At 36.7% G+C, this 24027-nt stretch overlaps 1 protein-coding gene across 1 annotated transcript; it reads left to right on the top strand.

The window, feature by feature from the left end:
• Nucleotides 1-724: 724 nt before the first annotated feature.
• On the top strand, nucleotides 725-14451 carry IDO1 (indoleamine 2,3-dioxygenase 1). The gene is made up of 10 exons (XM_008706343.2): nucleotides 725-1184; nucleotides 3687-3782; nucleotides 3900-4019; nucleotides 6984-7102; nucleotides 8268-8282; nucleotides 10217-10316; nucleotides 11066-11183; nucleotides 12230-12281; nucleotides 12722-12870; nucleotides 13898-14451. The coding sequence occupies exons 1-10, from the start codon at nucleotides 1086-1088 to the stop codon at nucleotides 14212-14214; spliced, it is 1185 nt and encodes a 394-aa protein (XP_008704565.2). The 5' UTR covers nucleotides 725-1085; the 3' UTR covers nucleotides 14215-14451.
• The last annotated feature ends 9576 nt before the right edge of the window (nucleotides 14452-24027 follow it).

Genomic DNA, 24027 nt, shown 5'->3' with positions numbered 1-24027 from the left:
ATTATAAGGAGACCGTATTCTTATAAAACTACTTATTAAAAAAGAAAAACAACCCATGACGTAATAGGAAAGAATAGTGTGATAACTATTCTAAAATGCAAAGTCATGCACCACTGAAAGTTATTTCAAGTACTGCATTCTTATAATGTACTGAACATTAACTCCTGACCTCTTTTCTCCTTTTGATCATCAAAAAGAACGATATGGTTTCTGCTTTTGCATCAGCTTTGAACAATGCCTGTTAGTGACCACAGAACCATATTCACCCACAAAAACCTTTACCAAATGCAATTTTAATTTGCATTTTGAAAGAAATATTTTCAAGGTCTTTTATCTTTTATTTACACTTTTAACACATTACAAGCTCTCCAAATGTGAAGGACTGTTGCCTCATCATCAGTCCTTAGCAGTCAAATATAGTAGAGATGCAGAAAAGTCTTCCTAAAAAGGATTTATATGGAATACAAAGAAGAAAGAACTGTATCATTGTGAACACAGATAAAAGATCAGGTAAGAAAATGGGGGTGAAAAGGAGTACTATCTTAATTTCTCCTTTGCTTCAATTTTTTCTAGTTCAGAGGGATTGACTAATAGTTCAATATACCACAGGTTGCATTTCATAGCTGCCAAAATAAGACACTAATATGTTCAAAGAACCCTGGAGACTTAAAGGAAAGCCAATGACAGTGCTGACTAAGTTTAGGACTTCAGCCTAGGTCAAATTCATTATATTATTTCAAAGATTTAAAAGGTCCCATAAAAAATGTTTTTTTTTCTGGTTACCTATGTCATGGTTTTTGTTACTTCAGTTTCTTTCTGACTTCCCTGATGGCAGCAAACAAATGATGTTCCAGGGAAAAACACTTCATAGGAACATAAACTTTCATGTGATGAATAGTGATGCTTTTGTGGTTTTATTGTTTATTAAATTACAAAGAAAGAAAATGAAACTATTCCAGAAGTGGAAGTCATTTCTTATTGCCTACGTGAGAAGTTTGTGGTCATTGGCTATGGCAGCCTTTCTAATAAATAGATGCTCTGAAACCCCATCAAACTGAGGAGGGCCAAAGGAGGAGACTGCAAGGATGGCACATAATGGAACACCTCTTATGGAAAGTTCTCAGGAAATTTTTGAAAAATACCAGATAGATGAAGAGGTGGGCTTCGCTCTGCCAAATCCACTGGTAAGACAGGGCACTGAGATATGGGCAAAAATGTTTTATTATCATTGCTTACCTGGACAAGTTTACTGTTATTGAACAGATGTGGTTCAGTAATTTTTACTAAACAAATGGATAAAGTAGTGTCAACACAGAGGCAGAGTTTTAATAAATGGTTCATCCTTAACTTAAAATTTTCTACCTAGAAATTTAGTATTAAATGCACTTTTTAGTTACCTTATGCAGATAAGGAAAGTGATGAGATCAGGAAACTATAGAAGTATTTTAGTTTAACACAATTGCATTTTTGGAGGGCATTTTGGAAAAAAACAAAGTAATAAATTATCCATGAGTCAAAGGAATCCCCTTTCTTGGCTGATATACCTTAAATTGTATGAAGTATATGTTTGTGCTTTGATTAGGTTTTTGAGATGGTATATCAAGCAACTTTGTGTTGTATTAATACTGCTTGTTGTTATTAAGCATAAGATTCAAATGAGTCTGAACTACCTCTTTTTTTTTTCTAACAAGCTTTGCCTACAAATAGCAAGACAGGTAGATTAAACGTTTGCCTTTAAAACTCATTTTTCTAAGTTGTATGCTAAAGAATGCCATGAAAACCATCTTATTATCTATTTCAATTATCAAATATTTATATAGCATCTTTAAGCAATTTACAAATATTCTTACTCCATCTTCACACCCATCCTAAAAGGTATTCTAAATTTTCCTGAAGAGAAATTAAAGCCGTGAAGAATTTAGGTAATTACCCAAACCCACACAGCTAGCAATGGCAAAAATGGAATGTGACCCTGACTAGTCTGGCTCCAGAGTCCATGATCTTAAAATTATTATAATAGGCTGCTTCTCTTAAGAGAAGAAGATATCATAAGGCATTGCTTTCCCCCTACCCCACTCTTGGGTTTAATAAGGTTCATGAGATTCCATATGATTTCTAGGAACCAGTTACATGTTGTGACAATTCTGTATACAAATATATATCTATTTATTGTAGCTCAAACAGAGTCTGTATTCTAGAGGACTTTTATTTTAGAGAGAGAGAGAGAGAGAATGAGTGAGGAAGGGGCAGAGGGAGAAGAATCTCAAACAGACCCCTTGCTGAGTGCAGAGCCTGAAGCAGGGTTCAGTCTCACTACACTGAGATCATGACCTGAGCCAAAACCAAGGGTTGGATGCTCAACTGACTGAACCACCCAGGCACCCCTAGAGGGTATCTTTAAATGCAGCTAATATATTTTAGTAGAGATCCAATTTCACTGTACTTAGAAATAACATCCTATAAATACCTTGTATAATACAGGCAAATCTAAAGCAAATTCTTCCTCTCAATCTAATTATTCTTTTCAAATTATTAAGTTAATTTAATGTTATTGCTAAAAGCACCTAGTTTACCTTATATTTGCAAATCAATAATAGTCGGACTTGCTACTCATCCATTCAAGCACACCAAAGTGCTAGAATAAGATGGTTTCGAAAATGTACTTATCAGTGGTACAAGAACAAACAACTTCTTCAGAAACTGTGAAACGTCGTATCATTTTCCCACAGTAAGTTCTCTTAAAAATTAAGACAATTATGATAATTACGGAGACATCTAGAACAGATTCCAAGGGGTAAAGTAAAACCCCCAAAGCAAAGCAAAAAAAAAAAAAAAAAAAAAAAAAAAAAAAAGAAAGAAAACAACAAAACAAAAACAAAACAAAAAAACACACACAAAAAAACCCCTTCCTGAACTACTTACAAAATAATGTTGCTATTTAAGATGCTTAGGAAGCTAGATCATGTCCTGAAACAAGAACGATAAATTAGGGGCTACTTTAATTTCTTCATTTAAGATCTTTCCTTGAAATTATAAACTCAAAAATGTCCATTTCACCTCTTATAATCAATCAGCTTTCTATTCCGAAAGAAAATAATGCATCTTCTAATTCCACATAGATGCAAAATACATTCTCTAACCTAGCAGAAGTTGAATGACCCTCTGTGTTAACAAATATATATGTTTGAAGATTTTATTTATTTATCTATTTATTTGAGAGACAGAGCACAAGCAGGGGGAGCTGTAGGCAGAGGGAAAAGCAGACTTCTCGCTGAACAAGGAGCCTGAGTGGGACTTGAGCCCAGAACCCTGGGATCATGACCTGAGCCCAAGGCAAACACTTAACCGACGGAGCCACCCGAGCGTCCCTGAACTAGAAGTGTATTATTGACTGAATTTTACATCTGTTGATAGTTCTGTCAAGTAGAAGGCTAATCATGATATATAACCAAAAAAAAAAAAATTCCATTATTTGGGGAAAATAGTAGCAACCAAAAATTTGGTTATGCTACATAATAAAACACAGAACAAAAAAAGATATATGTATTATTACTGGACAGGTAAGTGTATGACAGGACTGCGTTGCACAGAACAGATCTAGAGGAAAGATAGACTATCAGTCAGAAACAGAAATATTTTATAAAAACTTTTGCTACTAAATAAAAGTCCCATTTCTTTTCTTCAAGGAGGAGCTACCTGCGCCTTATGATGAATGGATTTCCATTGCTAAAAATCTGCCTGAACTAATTGACAAAAATGAACTGCGTGAAAAAGTTGACCAGGTTTGGAAGAGCATCACATTCGTCTTCCTCTGTTATAGCTTCTCAACATTTTTAACTTGGCTTTCAAGCTGTGCTGTCACCCATATTGATTTGAGTCGACCTCTCTTTTATTCTCAGTTAAAAATTCACAGTACTGATGCCCTCAAAGATCACAAGTCGCAGCGCCTTGCACATCTGGCCCTGGGGTACATCACCATGGCATATGTGTGGAATCAAGGTGACGGAGACGTTCGAAAGGTTTGGAGATTTTTTGGTATTTCTTATGCTACTTGACAATTTACATCCAATGTAATGTAAAAAAAACATTCTAAAAGTATTATAACTAGATTTTTGTGATGCTTGGGTAACAGAAAAAAATAAAAAGGAAAATAATCATTCACTGATTTAACATGCCAACTGCTTTCATTATTGGATTTTTAATCTCTTACTTATGTAACACACTTTCTCCCTCCTGTGTATATAGATGTATGTTCTGTGTCTTCACTGAAATTATACCGTAAGCATTTCTTAGCTCTTACACAATCCTTCTAGTCATCTTCTGAAATCACTTTATAGTTTTTCATTGAGTTCCTGAACTTTATTTATTCAATCTTCTACTCATAAATATTGTACTTGTTTTTAATATTTTACCATTGTAAATGACACCATAATCAATATATTTGAATATGAAACATTTTTTCTATTTATGAGTTTTGGGAGATATAAACATATTATGGCTTTTCTTAATGTTAAAGTGCTATCTTACACCTGTCAACATGGAAGAACCTATGGGTTTCATTCTACTCTCATCAACAGTAGATAACTTTAGATTTAAAATAATATCATCTTGTATTTTATCTGGCAATCCTAATTACATGAAACCAATACAGACTGTAATACAGATTCTCTAAACCACAGAGAGAGAAAATAGATTCCAGAAGCAACTTCTGTCATTTAGGGAATTTTTTTTTCCTTTCTGACAAAGGTAATTAGAAATTTATCTTGTTTGTCTTCCCACATCCTGTTTAAATATAGAACAACACATATTGTCTGCCTATGTGATGCGTCATCCCCTGATATGTAAACAGAAGGGAAAAGTTGCTCTGCATAATCGTGGGAACATCTTATACTTCTTTATAATCATCAAACTATCATGTCTAGATTTTTGATGACACAAAGGTTTAAGATAGCCTGACAACCAAGCACACAGCCTCACCAGACTTGCTAGAATCTGAGCCTAGCTAAATGTATAGGCATTGTACAGAAAGATCATCAGTAACAAAGGGCAGCATGTGCTAGGTACAGAAGCATGAGAGCCCAGAATAGCTAAAGAGTAGTTAGTATAATAATGAAATGCTTCAAGGAAGAAGTGGGACCAGAACTACCTCTTGAAATATTTGGTGGAGCTTATCCAAAGAGGAGAGGAGTAGCAAAGAGAAAGACAGGACCAGCAAAAAATATGGAGACCAGAATGTACATGGGTTAATCAAAAGATAATAAATTTATGACAGTGGAGATCAGAATTGTAAATGAAAACATGAAAATACATTTTTAATTTATCTAGTTTTTGTATACCACATTTTTCCAAAAAGGATTTTAGAAGCCAGCAACAAATATATTTAAGTGAGGAAATTGTAGGAAAGAAAGATAAATGGTTAAAAAATAAGATACATCAAGATAAGACAGAGAATGGACTAGAAACTACATCTGAGTTTCTTAGTAACTACATGTCTCTAATAGATTAAGATGTGTCTGAACATTTCCTTTCTTTTTCCCAAGTCATTTCAAATTAACTTTTTAATTAAGCAACTTTCCTTTTGTTTCCCTTTGATCTTTTCTTTAAATCAGAAAGAGCAAAAATTTCCTTTCGAAACATGCAAATCATCTGCAAACCAAAATATTTCAATTTCCAGAGGCACAAGCTTGGCAAGGGGAAGCACACATCCAGGTGTTATTTTGATAGCCAATGTTTCTCCTTCTAACATTTTGTTCTCTTTGTTAAACCATCATCTCCAGGCGTATTAAGTTAATACAAAGCCACTTGGGTTATAGCTCCCATGATTTTTGCGGAACTGTGGAGTGGGCCACATGGTCATACCCCCTCTACCACTGCAGTCCCACTGCCCACTACTCCAGACGAGCTACACATCCCTGTCCTTTGCCTGGTTAGATACACATATTCCAACCACTGGCTGCTGATGACAAGGGTGACCTTAACTGTGACATGGGAGCATCTAGTTAAAAACCAAATGATAGTTAAATGAGGAAGTCAGGCAGATAAAGAATAAAGGTTCAGTGTCATGACTAATAGAGTGATTGGAAAACATGGCTTGCATGTGTGGCAACAATGGGCCTGCTAGGAAAGCATTTACCCATCAGAATTGCCCGTGGGGGTAGGAGCCTTTTAGAGTGTGGCCAGACACGGAGCAGAATTCTGAGTAATAGACTCAGGGAAAAAAGAGTTGAAGACAAAGTTTGCTGAGCTGCAATCCCACTCCCACACTCAACCATTCCTCTGGGAAAGGGTGAGTGAAAGAGCCAAGAGTGTCACTCCAATTGATAGACTCTGCATGGAAATAGAAAAGAAGGCTGGAGGAGATTCCTCCTGCTGACACGTCAGTCTTCAAGGATGAGCGCCAATGTCACTCTATGGCGAAGTTTTCTAAAAAAATCATCCAGGAGAGAGTTTCTGCCAGCACTGTGCTCCAAGGGCAGCAAACCACTTACACTTCTAGTTTGCATCATATCCCAAAGTCTTAATTACAAGTGGCTGAATTTCTTGGAAACAATTGCTTTTATCCTTGTATTGCCTGTAGATAAAGAGCTCCTCGCCTAGCTGAATTGCCGAACATATACTCATGGGGTGGATGCACGGATATGTAAATGACTGCAAGTAACTCCCAGGTTATTAGAAAGTCAAGGATGCATCCTTTGTTCCTTGTACCCTCTACCTGTTTTTGCTCTCTCTGACTAGATTATGTCCACATCAACCTACATCTAAAACATAAACATTTAATAATTACCAGGACTAAGTCAGGAAATGAGGAAGAGAAAATTACAGTTGTTTGGTTTCAGAGTGCCACTATGTAGAACAGCTCACGTTTCGGCACTAATAGCGCAGTTGGAAAGGTAGCGGGAGAACAGGTAGCGGACAGGTAGCAGGAAGCAGAAGAAAACGTAAGACACTTCAAAGGTTAATATTAAATTTTGTGTTTTCATTAGGTCCTGCCAAAGAATATTGCTGTTCCTTACTGTGAACTCTCTGAGAAGCTGGGTCTGCCTCCTATTCTGGTATATGCAGACTGTGTCTTGGCAAACTGGAAGAAAAAGGATCCCAATGGGTATGTGAACTGAGATTATAACAGGAACTAAAGAGGTGCATGCTATTTACATCAATAGGGCGGTTAGTCAGTCATTGGTTTAATTTTTGGCAGCACAGATTTCTTCTGTTTTGGGGGTATGATTTCTTTGGCTGGCATACAGCTACAAATGTATAAGAGAAAGGTGTGTTTGGTGATTTTGACTATTCTATACGCATGGAGAGCCCTAAGCAAGATACAGACTATCACCTCTGTAGCTCTTTCCATTCGATTTTCTCCTCTACCTCCAGGTAAACATATTTTGATTTGTCATATTAAAAATTAATTTTTTTCTGCTGTTGGATTTCATATTAATGAGGTTATGGAGTATGTACTTTTTTCTGTCTGGCTTTCCTTAATTAACATGTTTTGGAGATTCTACAAATTTGATTTTTAACTATCCAGTTGAGTTAAAGAGTAGACACATTTTCAGCAGTAAAGATGGCAATGCCTGGGCCTTCGGTGCCACCTGCTGAGGATCTAGGCCCCTCCTCTCCTTTAAGCAATGTGATCTATTACAATAAAGGGACCAGAGACTTGTGGTGCCCCAGGGCTCCGGGTGTGTATCTGCTGAGGAGTATTGTAGACAGGGAACGTAAATGAAAGGATTTGATCTAGAAAAGAATGGGAAGTTATCAGAGAATGAGAGGAACTATGAGAGACTCTAGGAAACTGAGAGTTGCTGGAGGGGAGGGGTGTGGGGGGATGGGGTAACTGGGTGATGGACATTGAGGAAGACGCTTGATGTAATGAGCACCTGGTGTTATATGCAACTGATGAAATATCGAAATCTACATCTGGCAACTAATGATGTACTATATATGTTGGCCAATTGAATTAAAATTAAAAAAAGTTTATTAGTAACAACTAGTTTTGACTAACCATGTGTGTTCCTTGAATATTTAAATTTTTTTACTTATGAAGTCCTAAGTTAAGTGTTTGCAATGCCTACTTGATAAATATTTTTTAAAAACACACAATATATGTATGTGTGGTTTTTTTAATCTATATCTTTTTTATCTATATCTTACCTTTAATAGATCAGTAGTATTAAACTGAATAAGAATAACTCAAAGCCATTTGATTTTTAAATTGATTTTCTTTTTCTCTTCCAATTGGTCCATTGCTTCATGGCTGCTTTCACAAGGCCCATGACTTATGAGTAAGTATTTGATTCTTATTTTATTATAAGAATTGTTATTCAAAGTGAGTATAGGTTTATAAATATCCTCCAAATGAACTTTTTAAAAGATTAATTGAATTCAAGCAAAAAATAACTCAAGTAATTGTTTAAAGAGCAAACAATCCCAATCCTTAATTAAATCTATGACTGTGATAGGACTGTGTCTGCTTGATATTGTAGCTATAGATATATACAAAAATAGCACTTGCATATATAAAAATGTAATTAATATGCATAAATGCAAATGCACATACATATGTGTGTCTTTGACTTAATGACCACAATGGCCAGATACATAAACCTGTTCTTTTTGACCCGATCCTTATCATTTTTAATCTACATACTAAAGGGATGCTAGGAGCTAGGGAAACAAAGGTAAATACCCCAGGAATAATCCTGCCCTGGTGAAGAAAGCAGATATAGGAAAATTATTCAAATTGCTTTATGATTAAGAGGAGAGTAAGAAGATAAAGTGCCGAGAACTTTACATAAAAGGGATGAAGAAGGAAACCCTGTAGCAAGTTATTTAAGCTGAGTTCCGAAGAGTGAGTAGGAAGGAATTAGCTAGAAGGAAAAGATGAGTGTTCATAGTGGAGGAAACAGCAAGAGTGAGGGCCTCAAAGTGATGAAAATTGTGATGCATTATTAGAACTGAAGGAAGGTTAGTGTCGGTGATAAGTAGTGACTGATGGACGTAGTAGTGTGGAAAAGGGATGAAGAAATAAACTTAGCAAAAGGATTATGTAGGACTTTGGCTATGATTAGGGGTTTAAATAGTACCTTAAAATCAATGGGAATGTATGGAAGATTTTTAAATGGGAGGATGATATCATCAGTCTCATTTTACAGATGAGAACACTGAGGCAGAAACATGTCATGCAGCAAATTAAGTTGCAGAGATGGACTGGCTTCAGAGACCATGAATTTAACCACCATGAATTTCATAGATCTACAGATACTGAGACCTTGTTTGCACTAGTGCAAAACTTCAATGAAAAAGAAAATAGGGGGGCACCTGTGTGGCTCAGACGGTTTCATGTCTGACTCTTGGCTTCAGCTCAGGTCACGATCTCATGGGTCGTGGGACTGAGCACTGCATAGGGCTCCACACTCAGGGAAGAGTCTGCTTGAGATTTTCTCTCTCTCTCTGCCCCTACCACTGCTTGTGCTCTCTCTTTCTCTCTCTCTCTTTCTCAAATAAGTCTTTTTTTTTTTTTAAGATTTTATTTATTTATATGACAGAGAGACAGCCAGTGAGAGAGGGAACACAGCAGGGGAGTGGGAGAGGAAGACGCAGGCTCCCAGCGGAGGAGCCCGATGTGGGACTCGATTCCGAAACGCTGGGATCACGCCCTGAGCCGAAGGCAGACGCTTAACGACTGCGCCACCCAGGCGCCCCTCAAATAAGTCTTTTTAAAAAAAGAAAGAAAATAGGGTCTAATCGGTTATTTGCATTTCCCAGGTTTTTTGTAAAGCAGGTAAAACACTGAAAAATTGAATCAGGTTCACAGATAAAAATATATATGAGTATATTTATTTAAAGCAAAGAGATTACTTAAAATTATGCCTCAAAAATGTCTCTGTAAGCATTAAATATGTATAAATACATAAATACGGCAATATATATGCATGTGAAAAATTAATGAGAGAATAGAAACAGAAATGGTCTTAGAATTTCTAGTCCAAAATTCTAAAATGGAATTTCAGGTCCCAACTTAATCTACTATTAGATCTTAGACAATGGACCTACACTCAAATTCCCAACAACGTAACATAGATAGTAAAACCTATCACACTTATCTCACGAGATTTTTTTGAAACTGAAATGGAATAAAAATACTTGAAAACTACAAAGCACATAAATGCACCAGTATTTTTGCTAAATTCTTGACTTCCTTGACTTGTTTTCTTAGGAACATGGACATTCTGTTCTGGTTTCCTGGTGGAGACTGCAGTAAAGGATTTTTCCTGGTTTCACTATTGGTGGAGATAGCAGCTGCTTCTGCAATCAAAGTATGTCCATCCCTACAAGCAAATTTTTATCTCCATTTGCATAAGCAGAGCAATCACTTAGTAACTGAACTACATTATGCATGAAATAACTTTATCTTGACTAAATACAGCATTCAATTATTTAATTGGATGTAAGGGATCATCTGGTAGAAATATTTTATTTATTTTTGTGTATCACCTAAGATATAAAATGTAAGAACCAATTATTTATTTGTTTATTTATTTTAGATAGAGAGCACAAATGGGAAGGGGCAGAGGGAGAGAAAGAATTTTAAGTAGGCTCCACGCTCAGCATGGAGCCTGACGTAGGGCTAGATCTCATGATCCTGAGATCGTGAACTGAGCTGAAATCCAGATTTGGATGCTTAACAGACTGAGCCACCCAGGCGCCCCAAGACCCATATATTTAGAATTAAGTTTGAAACCATAATAGGAGAGATGCATTTTTAATGCAATTTGGCATTGAAGCTAGATCACAGAGTGACATAAATCTAATGGTTTTGACTATTAGAAATAGAAATAAAACTATATAAAACTATATAGGCTTATCTCTAAATGATAAATAAATAAGAATAAATTCAAGCTTAATTAAATATAAGGAAATTAGTCAAACAATAAAAGGGTACTCAGCCCAAAAATGAAGTGGAAATCTTACATTTAATTTAGGGATTAAGAATTAGGAGAATTTTATTCTATGCCAGTATTTAGTGCTAGGAAACCTTACATGTTCATCTTTTTTTTTTTTTAAGGTAATTCCTGATTTATTCAAGGCAGTTAAAAATGAGGACCAGAATGCTTTGCAAAAAGCACTGTGCTACATAGCTTCTTGTCTGCGCCAAGCCCATAAAGAGTTTGAACAAATTAATGGTAAATATTATATGCCCGAAAACATTCAAAGCTCGCAGTCACGTGCTTCTGATTTTCTGAGACTAGAGTTGTTGAGAAGATGGAAGAAAAACACTCTCACTTAATGGGTGTGTTTTCGCTTTATCTTGCTAAATAACTGTACTTTCCGGCGGTAGGTTTTATTATGTGCATTTTATGGATGAGGTAATCTAATGGAGAGATAAGATAAGTGGCCCAAGGTTACACAGGTAGTAAACTGTGAAGCCAGATCTGCTTAACTCTAAATAATGTCATTGCCTCCCTCTGAAACAGTGCAGAAACTTGCGGAAGGTTCAGGGCGTTCTAAGTTCTGAAATACTTAGCTTCTGCTTTATAGGAACTCCCTACAAATTCTGCTTTTTCCCAAGTTAAGTAAGAAACAACATAGAAAACCCACTGAGCTCAAAAGCTATTACAAAATTAACAGCTAAAAAACAGCAATAACTAAAAAAGTACATAAACGAGGATTTACAAAAAAAAAAAAAATTGTGCCCTACTGGACAGCCTTAAGAACTACGTGATTGTGTATCACTGGACTTTGAGTTACTGCTGATGGGTCCTTGGCAAGAAGATTCACTTTTAAATCAGAAAAGTTAGTAACCTTTGGGGAGGGAGACCCAGGGATGGTGTCCATTGGGCTCCTGAGGCTCTTGTTTCTTTTCATTTTGTGTAGGTTTATTTCTTTATGTAAGTAGTTTATATGTTATATCAGTAAACATATAAAATAACTTTAAAGAAACGTTGACAGTTTAATTGTTCTCCTGAGGACGAGTCTTAGGTAGGCCTAGGTTCTTTGACCCAAGCTGTGTGTAGCCCTAGGCAGACCCTGTTCAGTGGATAGGGGGCTCCCCTCGAAAAGGTCAGGTGAGTGCGAGAGAGCTTGTCCTCAGGGACTTTTTCTGCAACCACTGACACAATGCCTTTCCTGCAGCCTAAACTGAAACCCACTATCAGTTGTTTACAGTATCTTGATCTCCTCTGAAAGTTCTGATAACTGCTTAATTAAGCACACCTCATCTTTTTTACAGACTATGTGGACCCAAGCACATTTTTCAATGTTCTTCGCATATACTTGTCTGGGTATGTAATCTTATGCTTGAATTTGTTTTCTCTTAAATGATTAATGTAAAGAGCACATCAAATTCCCACTGATGGTCCCCACTATCCAACGGGTTTAGGAAATAAATCCTATCACAAAATACATGTTGTAGAGAAAGAATAGACTGTTCTCCCTGTTATTACTTGGCCAGGCAAGCACTGGAGTATGGATAGGAAAGGTTGTCATTCAGAAAAAAAAAAAAAATGGAATGATCTTTGCTAGGGCAAAGGTCTTATGCCAAATTTGCTCAGAACCATGTTATTTATCATTCTTAAACATGAACATGAGTGGAAGGGGGGTGTGGGAGAAGAATAATGGGGTTGATCTCATGTCACTTTCCATTCATCCTCTATTATAAGATTTTATACCTGAAAATTTGGCAATTATCCAAATAGTGATTTTTTTTTCCTTCCTGGCCTAGCTGGAAAGGCAACTCCCAACTGCCAGAGGGTCTGAAGTATGAAGGTTTCTGGAACACTCCACAAGAGTTTGCGGGGGGCAGTGCAGCCCAAAGCAGCATCTTTCAGTGCTTCGATGTTCTGCTGGGCATCCGGCAGAGTTCTGGTGAAGGTGAGTGGGCAATGACAAATAATATTCATCTCATATGTTAATACAGTAGTGTTTTAATATCTAAAAAGTAACTTCTCATTAGCATCTCATCTGAGCTTATCTGATACTTTTAGAAGAATTAGTAAGCCAAGACTGTATTGTCATCATCCCATTTCACAGACAATCAAGCAGGGACTTCTAAGTTTCTCTAGAGCATAAGTGATGGGCTCCTTATTAACCAGCTAGAAAGCAGTGAAGCCAGAACCAAAACCCAAGTTCATCACCCTCTTAATCTTGACATTTGGGCATGTTTATAAGGCCTAATTGACTGTGGTCATAGCACATGTTCCGAAAACGTACGCTCAGATTCAGAAAGACAAAGTCACCTGCAAATGGGATGGACCGAAGTTGAGGAGTTGGAGACCTCAGTTACAAGGGGAGGCTTGACACTGCTCTTGGTCGGTTTACTGCCCCGGCAGCTCAAATTTTAAAGATGCACCAAAGGTGAAATGAATCATATTCCTTATATTCCTTCTAGGGGTTTAGAGCAGGCAGAAGCTCCGGTAAGAACTTTGTACTTTTCTCTGTTTTCCTAAACTTCTACTTAATAGTCAAAGGGAAAAGCATTGGCATAGGTGAAGATATGCTTTTTTTCTTAGTTAATTCATTTATTTAAAAATTGTCCCTTAAAATCTCTTGGACTCAGTGTCATGATCTGTCAAGTGTAGATTATATATACCCTATCTATATCATCAGCTTTTTAGAAGGATACAGTAGGGAAGTGAGAAAAGACACACACACACAAAACTTTATAATGAAAGAATGAGTTCAGCTCATGTGGTTTTCAGAATTAAGTATATATTACAATAATTATCATTACTAATAGCAAGACCAATAGCATTCTAATAGGATGGTTGTAAACTCATTGCCTCTTGCTGCAATGGTGATGTGTGATCTCCTACCCACTCTGACCTCACTCTGCCCTTCTCACCTGGATTGGGGAATGCTTTGGCTTCCCTACTACCTAATCTCTTTCTTGTTCCTTCAGAATCCGCTTCCAGATTCCTCCAGGAAATGAGAAAATATATGCCACCAGCTCACCAGGAATTTCTTCTCTCATTAGAGTCAGGCCCCTCAGTCCGTGAATTTGTTCTTTCAAAAGGTGATCCCAAACTGCGGGCAGATTATAACGAGTGTGTGAAAGCTATGGTCTCCCTGAGAAACTATCATCTGCAAATAGTCGCTAAGTACATTGTGATTCCTTCAAACAAGCAAGAAAATAAAGGAACTGGAGGCACTAGTGTCATGACTTTCCTGAAGAGTGTAAGAGGTACAACTGAGAACTTCCTGCTGAGAGATAATTAATGTAACTCAAACAAGGGCACAGTTTGTCAAGACAAAGATGTATATGTATATTAGTGTCACTGCTCATTATATCAGACCCATGAATTAATAATGTACAACAACTCTTTAATAGTACTTATAAAAGATTTCAAAATGTTTTTGCAATATCTGTGCCTTCCTTGTATGAATATAATATTAGATGTGTTATAATCTTTATTTTGTAATTAGAGTATAATGATGAAATTCAATAAAAATTGATATGATATAATAAGAGGTCTAAAAGTTGCTCTATTCATAACTATAATTAAATACCCCTCTAGATGAAACCTAGTCTACACTGCTAGCTTTTAAACATGGTTAATCAATTCCTGTACTTTCCCTACAGTAATATCACACTTGTTTATAATTACCTGTGTACTTGTCTATATTCTCATTACATGAAAAGCTTCATGATGCCAGGGATACATTATTGTTTACTGACCCATGCATCCTCTGACTTTAGAAGATACTTTACAAATACCAGTTGAATGAATATATACAAGATTGAGTGACCTCAGGAATAAATTAATCTGGGCTAACAAGAAGAGGTCACTTTTGAAATATAATTTCTCCTGGGAGGTCAGGGTTATCTGGCACTCGCAGTCTGGCATGAATTTATTTAAAAATGGAATTTAAGAATGCTGGAGAGGACCTTAAAAATTATATGATCCAGACTCATTTTAAAGATTAAAGTTGAGGCTCAGAAGAGTGAAGTTGCTTACTTAGGGTCACACAAATACTTACAAATGGGAGGAAAACTTAAGTTTGTTGATGACTCTCATCTTTTCCACTGGACTTGTAGACCAGGTTCAAGAGGGAGGAACTTGGGAAGCAGAAGGGGAGGAAATGAGATGACTTGACAGAATCTCATGAGGTAGTAGTAAATGATTAGCTAGAGATTGGATATGATTTAAAGATGAGAAGAGAAAAAAGGCACAACAGTTGCCTGGATGCAGAATTAGCAAGAAGAACTTTCGATTTATCAAAAGCCCAGGTTGAGGAGATGGGTTGAGTGCACACAAGCAGATTCAAAGAAGGAAATGTAGTCACATATTTCTAAGGTCAAATATCTAAAAACTATTTTAATATTATTTTACAAATACACTCTAACCCAATGAAATTGATGAAATCTCCCTGCTCATAGCAAAATTTCACTTGATTCTAGAGAAAATATACTAAACGTCAATGGTAATAGTTTTTAGGTGCATGGGACACATTTTCTTCTTTATTCTCCTATCAGTGTTTCTGCAATGAGCATATATAAGTTTATAGTGAAAGAAGTATGGGGCCGCCTGGGTAGCTCAGTCAATTAAGTGTCAGACTCACGATTTCAGACTCGTGATAATCTCCGGGTCATGAGATCAAGTGCCACATTGGACCCCATGCCATGCGTGGTTCCTGCTTAAGATTCTCCCTCCCTCTCCTTTTGTCCCTCCCCACTTGCATGCAGGTGCAAGACCCACATGCTCTTTCTTTCTTTCCCTCTCTCTCTCAAACAAAAAGTATGCATGCATGCATGAGTGTATGCATGCAGACCAAATATATGTATATGTGTAATTTTTAAGGGTTGGCCAGAAAGATTATCATATCTTAGGACTTGATGCAGTTCAGAAAGCATTAAACAGAGTCAGGAGACCAAGATGTGGGTTTCCTTTTGCACATCTATCATCTTTGTGACCCAAGCAAGTCATTTTGTATTTCTGTACAACGAGCATCATGATTCTTGTCCTGCCTCACTCACAAGCTTACTACTGAATGAAATATAGTGCTGAAATCTTAGGAAACTACAAAGTACTACTAGAATATAAGTAGGTAAATTGCTAAGGATCGTTTATTGGCTCCAAGTTAAGATTTTTTTCTGAACTGTCTTCTACACTGATCACTCTGGCTTCACAACTACACACCTAAAGGTTACGCATCAGGAATTTCTTCTCCAGAGTTGGTTTTACCTAATTAGTAATGAATCACCTTGACATGCAAAACATCTTTGAGTCCCTCAGTCAGACCTTGAACCCACATCTTCTCTTTAAGAACATCACATATATCTGACCTGGAGGGATGAAAAGTAGGTAGAGGAAGGGAGAAGCAGGGAGCATTGTTCCTAACACAGCATTGTTGTTACATAGGTGGTAGACAGACTGAAACTGGGCTTCAAGTTCTCCGCAAAGAGTGTGGATGCTTGTTCCTCAGAGGCTGTTATCTTCTATCTGTCCAAATAATAGAAATCATGATTCCTGCCTTTCTTCTAATTCAGTCATCTCTAGATTGGAAAATGTACAAAAAAATACTGGATGTTTCTAAAGAAGTCGTGGTATTCTTGCATCCATGCCATGTGTCCTCTGCTCATCACAGTGAGTGCTCCTGGGGGAGGGGTCATTGAATCACTAGAAGGTAAAGGTAGTCTACTACCATAAGAGAAGGTTTTAGCTAGATTCAGTGAATTCTTAGTAACATGGGCTCTATTTGAATAGAATTAACAGTAATTCCATCCCACTCTATGTCTTAGTAAAATCAGAAGTGTATAGTGGTATATTCCCTACACATTGTTTTCCATAAGTGAGGAAAACTTACCTGATAATACATATCTTTTTCATATCAAGGATTCAGAAAACTAAGTATTCTTTTCACCCTTCCTTCTATACTTAACTTTTGCACAATAAATGATTGACGTTCCTTACATATAATTTACATTTTTCTCACTCTAATATCTTAAATATAATATTACATGATACAGAGGGAATATTACTTAATTCATGCATTCTGGACTCCTCATACCATTCTGTAAGAGTTAATGCACAGAGACATACAGTTCTAATGGTGAGCCATAAACTAAAGATAAGAATTTATTAATTTCCACAGAATTGTTTTATAGAACAATAAACAATTGAAGGACACCTGGGTGGCTCAGTTGGTTAAGCATCTGCCTTCAGCTCAGGTCATGATCCCAGGGTCCTGGGACTGAGTCCCACATCAGGCTCCTTGCTCAGCAGAGAGCCTGCTTCTCCCTCTGCCTGCCTCTCCTTCTGCTTGTCCTCACACTCTCTCCCTAGCAGACAAATAAATAAATTTTAAAATCTTTAAAACAAATTAAAAATTGGAAGTTCAGACAGGCTAAAAATTTAGCATATAAACATGCACTTGGTGGTCTCTAACGTTCTTGCCAAGTCAGAGATACAATGACCCATACAACACATGAATCCCTCTCCAATGCCTCTGACAATATAGAAAACTCCTATTTGGAGCTTTCATATATCAATTCACTTCAGTATTTCAATGAGCCAATGAGATAAGTACTAGCTACTTTTAAGGAAATTGAGACCCAATGTAGTTCAGTGGCTTTTAAAAGCTACACAGCTAGTGTATGGCAAAGTGAAAGATTAAACCCAGGCAAACTGACTCCAGAATTGTCAAACCACTACAGAGTAAAAACTCCCTTAAAGGAAAAACTGTCTGTACGTGGCAACTTTGCCCCTTTTGACCTTTGCAATAGAAGTATTGGGTACTTGATTGCATGGGCATTCCCCAAGATTTCCAACTCATGCATGACTTTTTTATTATGTTGTAGTAATGAGAGTAGTGGAGGTAGGGTGGTATTTTTGTTCCCATTACTGCTATTTTGTCAGCCAGTCCTAGTTTTCTAAAATGGAAGTTCAGAGGCATATTCCTGACTTAAAAGATGTCCTGGAAACCTTTTTGAGGCTGTGTTTTTGCCACTGGAACTGTAGCCATGGAAACTTAGCCTAATGGGAACTGAGCTTAATAGGAGCGAAAATATGTATCCTGTATGGGAAAAATATGTATCCTGTAAAGGAAATTTGAAAGTTGGAAATCTGCTTGGTAAAGGATCATTTGCTTGTGTCTACAGAGCTGAGACCATTCACACTGGCTTTGAAGTGCAGTCAAAATAATAGCCAAGAAAGTTGGAATGGGTACAAATAGTCCAACATGTGGTGAAAAATCCATTGCCAAATTGGATCAGCCTTCTACTTTGGATCTTTATAACTATTTTGAAAATAGCAAGTATGTGTACTTAGTATAGCTCAATACCATGAAAGCCAGATGTGAAAAATCCACAGTGAATATCATTCTCAAGAGGGAAAAACTGAGAGCTTTTCCCCTAAGGTCAGGAACATGACAGTGATGCCCACTTTCACCACTGTTGTTCAGCATAGTACTGGAAGTCCTAGCTTCAGCAATCAGACAATGAAAAGAAACAAAAGGCAAAAAAAATTAGCAAAGAAGTCAAACTTTCACTCATTACAGATGACAAGATACCCTATGTGGAAAACCCAAAATACTCTACCCCATAATTGCTAGAACTCATATAGGAGTTCAGCAAAGTGGCAGGATATAAAATCAATGCACAGAAAGCAGTTACATTTCTATACACTAACAATGAGACAGAAGAAAGAGAAATTGAGGCATTTGATCCCATTTACAATTGCACCAAAAACGACAAGATACCTAGGACTAAACCTAACCAAAGAGGTAAAGGATTTCTACTCTGAAAATTATAGAACAGGTATGAAAGAAATTGAGGAAGATACAAAGAAATGGAAAAACATTCCATGCTCATGAATTGGAAGAAAAAATATTGTTAAAATGTCTGTGCTACCCAGAGCAATCTACATATTTGATGCAATCCCTATCCAAATGCCATCAACATCTTTCACAGACCTGAAACAAATAATCCTAAAATTTGTATGGAACCAGAAAAGTCCCCAAATAGTGAGAGGAATGTTGAAAAAGAAAAACCAAAGCTAATGGCATCACAAATCTAGACTTTAAGCTATATTACAAAGCTGTAATCATCAAGACAGCATGGTACTGGCACAAAAACAGACACATAGATCAATGGAATAGAATAGAGAACCCAGAAAGGGACCCTCAACTCTATGGTCAACTAATCTTCAACAAAGCAGGAAAGAACATCTAATGGAAAAAAGACAGTCTCTTCAACAAATGGTGCTGGGAAAACTGGAAGGCCACATGCAGAAGAATGAAACTTGACTATTTGCTTATACCGTACAGAAAAATAGACTCAAAATGGATGAAAGACCTAAATATGAGACAGGAACCCAACAAAATCCTAGAGCAGGGGCGCCTGGGTGGCACAGCGGCTAAGCGTCTGCCTTTGGCTCAGGGCGTGATCCCCGCATTATGGGATCGAGCCCCACATAAGGCTCCTCTGCTGTGAGCCTGCTTCTTCCACTCCCACTCCCCCTGCTTGTGTTCCCTCTCTCTCTGGCTGTCTCTATCTCTGTCGAATAAATAAATAAAATCTTAAAAAAAAAAAATCCTAGAGCAGAACACAGGCAGCAACCTCTTTGACCTCAGTTGAAGCAACTTCTTGCTAGACACGTCTTCAAAGGCAAGGAAAACAAAAGCAAAAATTAACTATTGGGACTTCAAGATAAAAAGCTTTTGCACAGCAAAGGAAACAGTTGCTAAAACAAAAAATCACCTGTGGAATGGGAGAAGGTAATTGCAAATGTCTTATCAGATAAAGGGTTAGTATCCAAAATCTATAAAGAATTTGATTAATCAAACTCAACAGCCCAAAAACAAATAATCGGCTCAAGGAATGGGAAAAAAACATATAAATGGCCAACAGAACCATGAAAAAATGCTCAACATCACTTGGCATCAGGGAAATACAAATAAAAACCACAATGAAATATTACCTCACACCAGTCAGAATGGCTAAAATTAACAAGTCAGGAAACAACAGGTGTTGGTGAGGATGCGGAGAAAGGGGAACCCTCTCACACTGCTGATGGGAATGCAAAGTGGTACAGCCACTCTGGAAAACAGTATGGAGTTTCCTCAAAAAGTTGAATATAGAGCTACTCTATGACCCAGCAATTGCACTACTCGGTATTTACCCAAAGATACAAATATAGTGATCTAAAGGGGCACCTGCACCCCAATGTTTATAACAGCAATGTCACAATAGCCAAACTATGGAAAGAGCTGAGATGTCCACTGGCAGATGAATGGATAAAGAAGATGTAGTATATTATCAATGGAACATTACTCAGCCAACAAAAAAATGAAATCTTACCATTTGCAATGATGTGGATGGAACTAGAGGGTATTACACAAAGCAAAATAAGTCAATCAGAGAAAGATAATTATCATATGCTTTCACTCATATGTGGAATTTAAGAAACAAAAGAGAGGATCATAGCAGAAGGGAGGGAAAAATTAAATAAGACAAAATCAGAAAGGGAGAAAAACCATAAGAGACTCTTAACTCTAGGAAACAAACTGAGGGTTGCTGGAGGGGTAGCTGGGTGGGAGGATGGGGTAAGTGGGGGATGGGCATTAGGGAGGGCACTTGATGCAATGAACACTGGGTGTTGTATGCAATTGATGAATCACTAAACTCTACCTCTGAAACTAGTAATATACTATATGTTAATTAATTGAATTTAAATTTAAAAAGAAATGTACTATAATAAAAAAGCAGATATGTAAAAAAACAGAATGAAAATCTTTTCAAAAACCAAAGTTTATTAATTTTTTCTATTAAGTTATGTTAGTCACCATAAAATAAACAATGAATCATGGAACACTACATCAAAAACTAATGATGTACTGTATGGTGAGTAAAAACAAAGTTTAAAACATCATGCACCAGATTGTCACAAGAATATTGTAACTTCATTTTCATTACATACTACCCTAGGAATTCACCTCTTATGTAAAATGTGAACATTAAAATGGCCTATTTTAGGCTAGCAACTTAATTGAAAATGGCATTATAAAAAGCACTATACTTTATTTGATACTCCTAATTACATTTACCCTAGAAATTGCAACTCACATTGCACATGGTCTTGAATAACATTTGATCCGTAGGCTGTATGCTTAGACATTACTTATTCGGAGGACAGCTTTGACACTGACAGTGTCAAAAATGCATTAAATAAAGTAGTATCGGCAGATTATAAAATGCTAACTTTTTTTTTTCTAAAGAAAGTGAAACCTGAGGTATGGGGCCACAGTTGTGTTATCAGAAACGTACATTGTGAAACATTACATCTTTTTTTTTTTAACTATTTACAGGTTAAAATCAATCAGATTGAAAACCATAAATATGTTGGTAAATATGTTTTATTCAGAGAAGGGGTGAGTAAATTTTCTAAAGGAGTTCATATAGCTACTGCTCGAAATGTGATTATTATTTATTATCCAAATGATGGAAAAGGTTTTCTCTTTTTCATAGAATGTGCTTACCTGCTGACAACATCATAGGTATAGACTTGACAAATTACCAGACGTATTGCGGCAAATAGGAATATACTTCCAGGTTCAGTTTATAAGATCTAAGACTCTAAAAATGACCTATCATACAAGGTAGTATAAATGCACTTTGATGGAAAATTACCCTGTGTTGGCTTTGTGGGTTGGTTTTATGATGGGCCAAAATACCCTAAAGAGAAGATTTAAATCAGATGGTTGATAAAACTGGGAAATCTTACACCTTCATAGCAGAAAGTAAAGTTAATACTTGAAAGAGGACACAAAAGATATATATGGTCCATGTCATCAAAAGTCATTGCATTTGCTTCACAGCAGGATCCATAATTTGAGGAAAGGAAAATAAAATTTATGTCTACACAAAAACGTGCACGTTTAAATTTTTTTCATATTTATTTATTTATTCATAATTGCCACAACTTAGAAGCAAGCAAGATGTCCTTCAGCTGGTGAATGAGAAAAGAAACTGAAGTACACCCTAGCAATGTCATATTATTCAGCACCTTATAGTTTTTAAAGATTTGTTTATTTATTTTGGAGAGAAAGAGAGCGAGCTCAAGTGGGGGGAGGAGCAGAGGGTGAGGGAGAGAGAGAATCTCAAGCAGCCCCCCACTGAGTGTGGAGCCCCATGCGGGCCTCAATCTTACCACCCTGAGATCATGACCTGAGCCAAAATCATAAGTTGGACGCTTAACTGACTGAGCCACCCAGGTGTCCTTTATTCAGCACTTTAAAGAAATGAGGGATCAAGGAAAAAAAAAAAAAAAGGAGGAACCTACCAAGCATATTAACAAGTAAAAAAAGTCAATCTGAAAAGGCTACGTACTGTATGATTCCAACTATATGACATTTTGGAAAAGGCAAAAGCATGGAGACAGTAAAAGAATCAATGATTTTCAGGGGTGAGGGAAGAGGGACAGATGAATAAGCAAAACAGGATTTTTAGCGCAGCGCAATTATTCTGTGTGACAGTACAATGGTGGATATATATCATTATACATTTGCTAAAACCCATAGAATGAACAACACCAGGAGTGAACCCTAATGTAAATTATGGACTTTGGATGATAGTTATGTGTCAGTGTAGGTTCATTGATTTTAACAAGCATACCACTGTGGTGTGTAAAGCTGTGCATGTGGGGGCAGAAGATTAATGGGAATTCCCTGTACTTTCTTCTCCATTTTGCTATGAATTTAAAACTGCTCTAAAAAAATAAAGTCTATTAAAAAGAAAACTACTATGTGAGCTTAAATAATTCACTTACCTTCTCTAGTCTGTTTGTACACATCGAAAAGATCAGAAATAAATAGATCATCTTAGGGTGACTTCCAACTCTGTGATTCAGTCATATATGTGACCTGCAAATTCATCCATGAAAAAAAATTAAACGACAGGCTAGGTCAATCTAATGGAAATTTTAAACAACATAAAGTCAGCATGTGTTCAATATTAGAATAGCACTGATATTTCTTCTAGATTACAGTGATTTTGATGTAATAGCTATTTCTATATATTTGTGTCTTTTACAAGTTTACAAAATCAACGGCATTGTTTCCTATCAATAACACTGCCAGTAAATCAGAACGGGAACTCTTTTTAGTTTTTGCTGATTTTCAAAAATGTTGGCAGCAGGTTGAATGAAGAAATGGCAATACCAGAATAACCTGTCTTTGGAAGAAAGCGTCATTTGAAGGATATGCATACCAGACCCTCCAATTTTCCAAAGAAGAGCAAAGCCTTGTGAACTCTGAGAAGAGCTCCAGTGATCATACTGATACAACCACCTCCCACATGTCCATTTCTATTTGAGAACCGATATGTTAGGCCATTGCCCAAACCCAAACTGAAGGATTAACTTGTAGAGAAGTTTCTCTCAACTCTATTCCCATAGATTTTTAAAATTCTCTGTTTGAATATGCCAGTTTTGCTCTTATCTAGTAATTATGGCACTCTCTTTCTGTGTGTATGTGTATTATTTCAGCTGCTAATTTACCGGTTCTCTATAGTTAGGATCCATGGCTTTTTCATTCTTACATCATTAGCACTTAGCAATGTGTTTAAAATATTGGCTGCTAAGAGAAGAAATATATAAATGCTATATTGACTCAAGCATAATTTCATTAATGGTGTTAAATCTTACCCTATAAGCATCAGAATTTCTATCCTAAGTACTCATCGGTTCAATAACTATTTAGTAGGCAAACATGGTTTGCTAGTCCCTAAACTAAGTAACAGAGATGGAAAGATTAAGGACACTAACCATACTTCAAGGATCTCCCTAGTGGGGAAAGGGACAAATGAATTAATTCAGAACAATGGGATGGAAGCTATACAAATACAAACAGAGAGTGTGAGAGCAGAGAGGTATAGTCCCTAACCCAGACTAGTGGGCAGCAGAGAGAAAGAAAGGGCAAAACAGGGAAGGGGAGGTGGTACTGAAGAGTTGTGATAAGAATAGACTTTCTTTGATAAGGTAATATATGAGATGAGTTTTAAAGGGTGATTAATATATATGCAAGTAAAAGAAA

The sequence above is a fragment of the Ursus maritimus genome, unplaced genomic scaffold (assembly GCF_017311325.1).
Source record: "Ursus maritimus isolate PB19 unplaced genomic scaffold, ASM1731132v1 scaffold_28, whole genome shotgun sequence".
In the NCBI taxonomy this organism is placed as follows: Eukaryota; Metazoa; Chordata; class Mammalia; order Carnivora; family Ursidae; genus Ursus; species Ursus maritimus.
Note: the sequence above shows the minus strand (reverse complement) of the source record. Positions and strands in the feature narration are given on the sequence as shown.

Excerpts from the sequence above, each read along its gene's own strand:
- IDO1 (XM_008706343.2), top strand. The coding sequence starts at position 1,086 with ATGGCACATAATGGAACACCTCTTATGGAAAGTTCTCAGGAAATTTTT. Across the intron at positions 1,185-3,686 it reads TCGCTCTGCCAAATCCACTG|GAGGAGCTACCTGCGCCTTA; the intron begins GTAAGACAGGGC and ends CTTTTCTTCAAG. Across the intron at positions 4,020-6,983 it reads GTGACGGAGACGTTCGAAAG|GTCCTGCCAAAGAATATTGC; the intron begins GTTTGGAGATTT and ends TGTTTTCATTAG.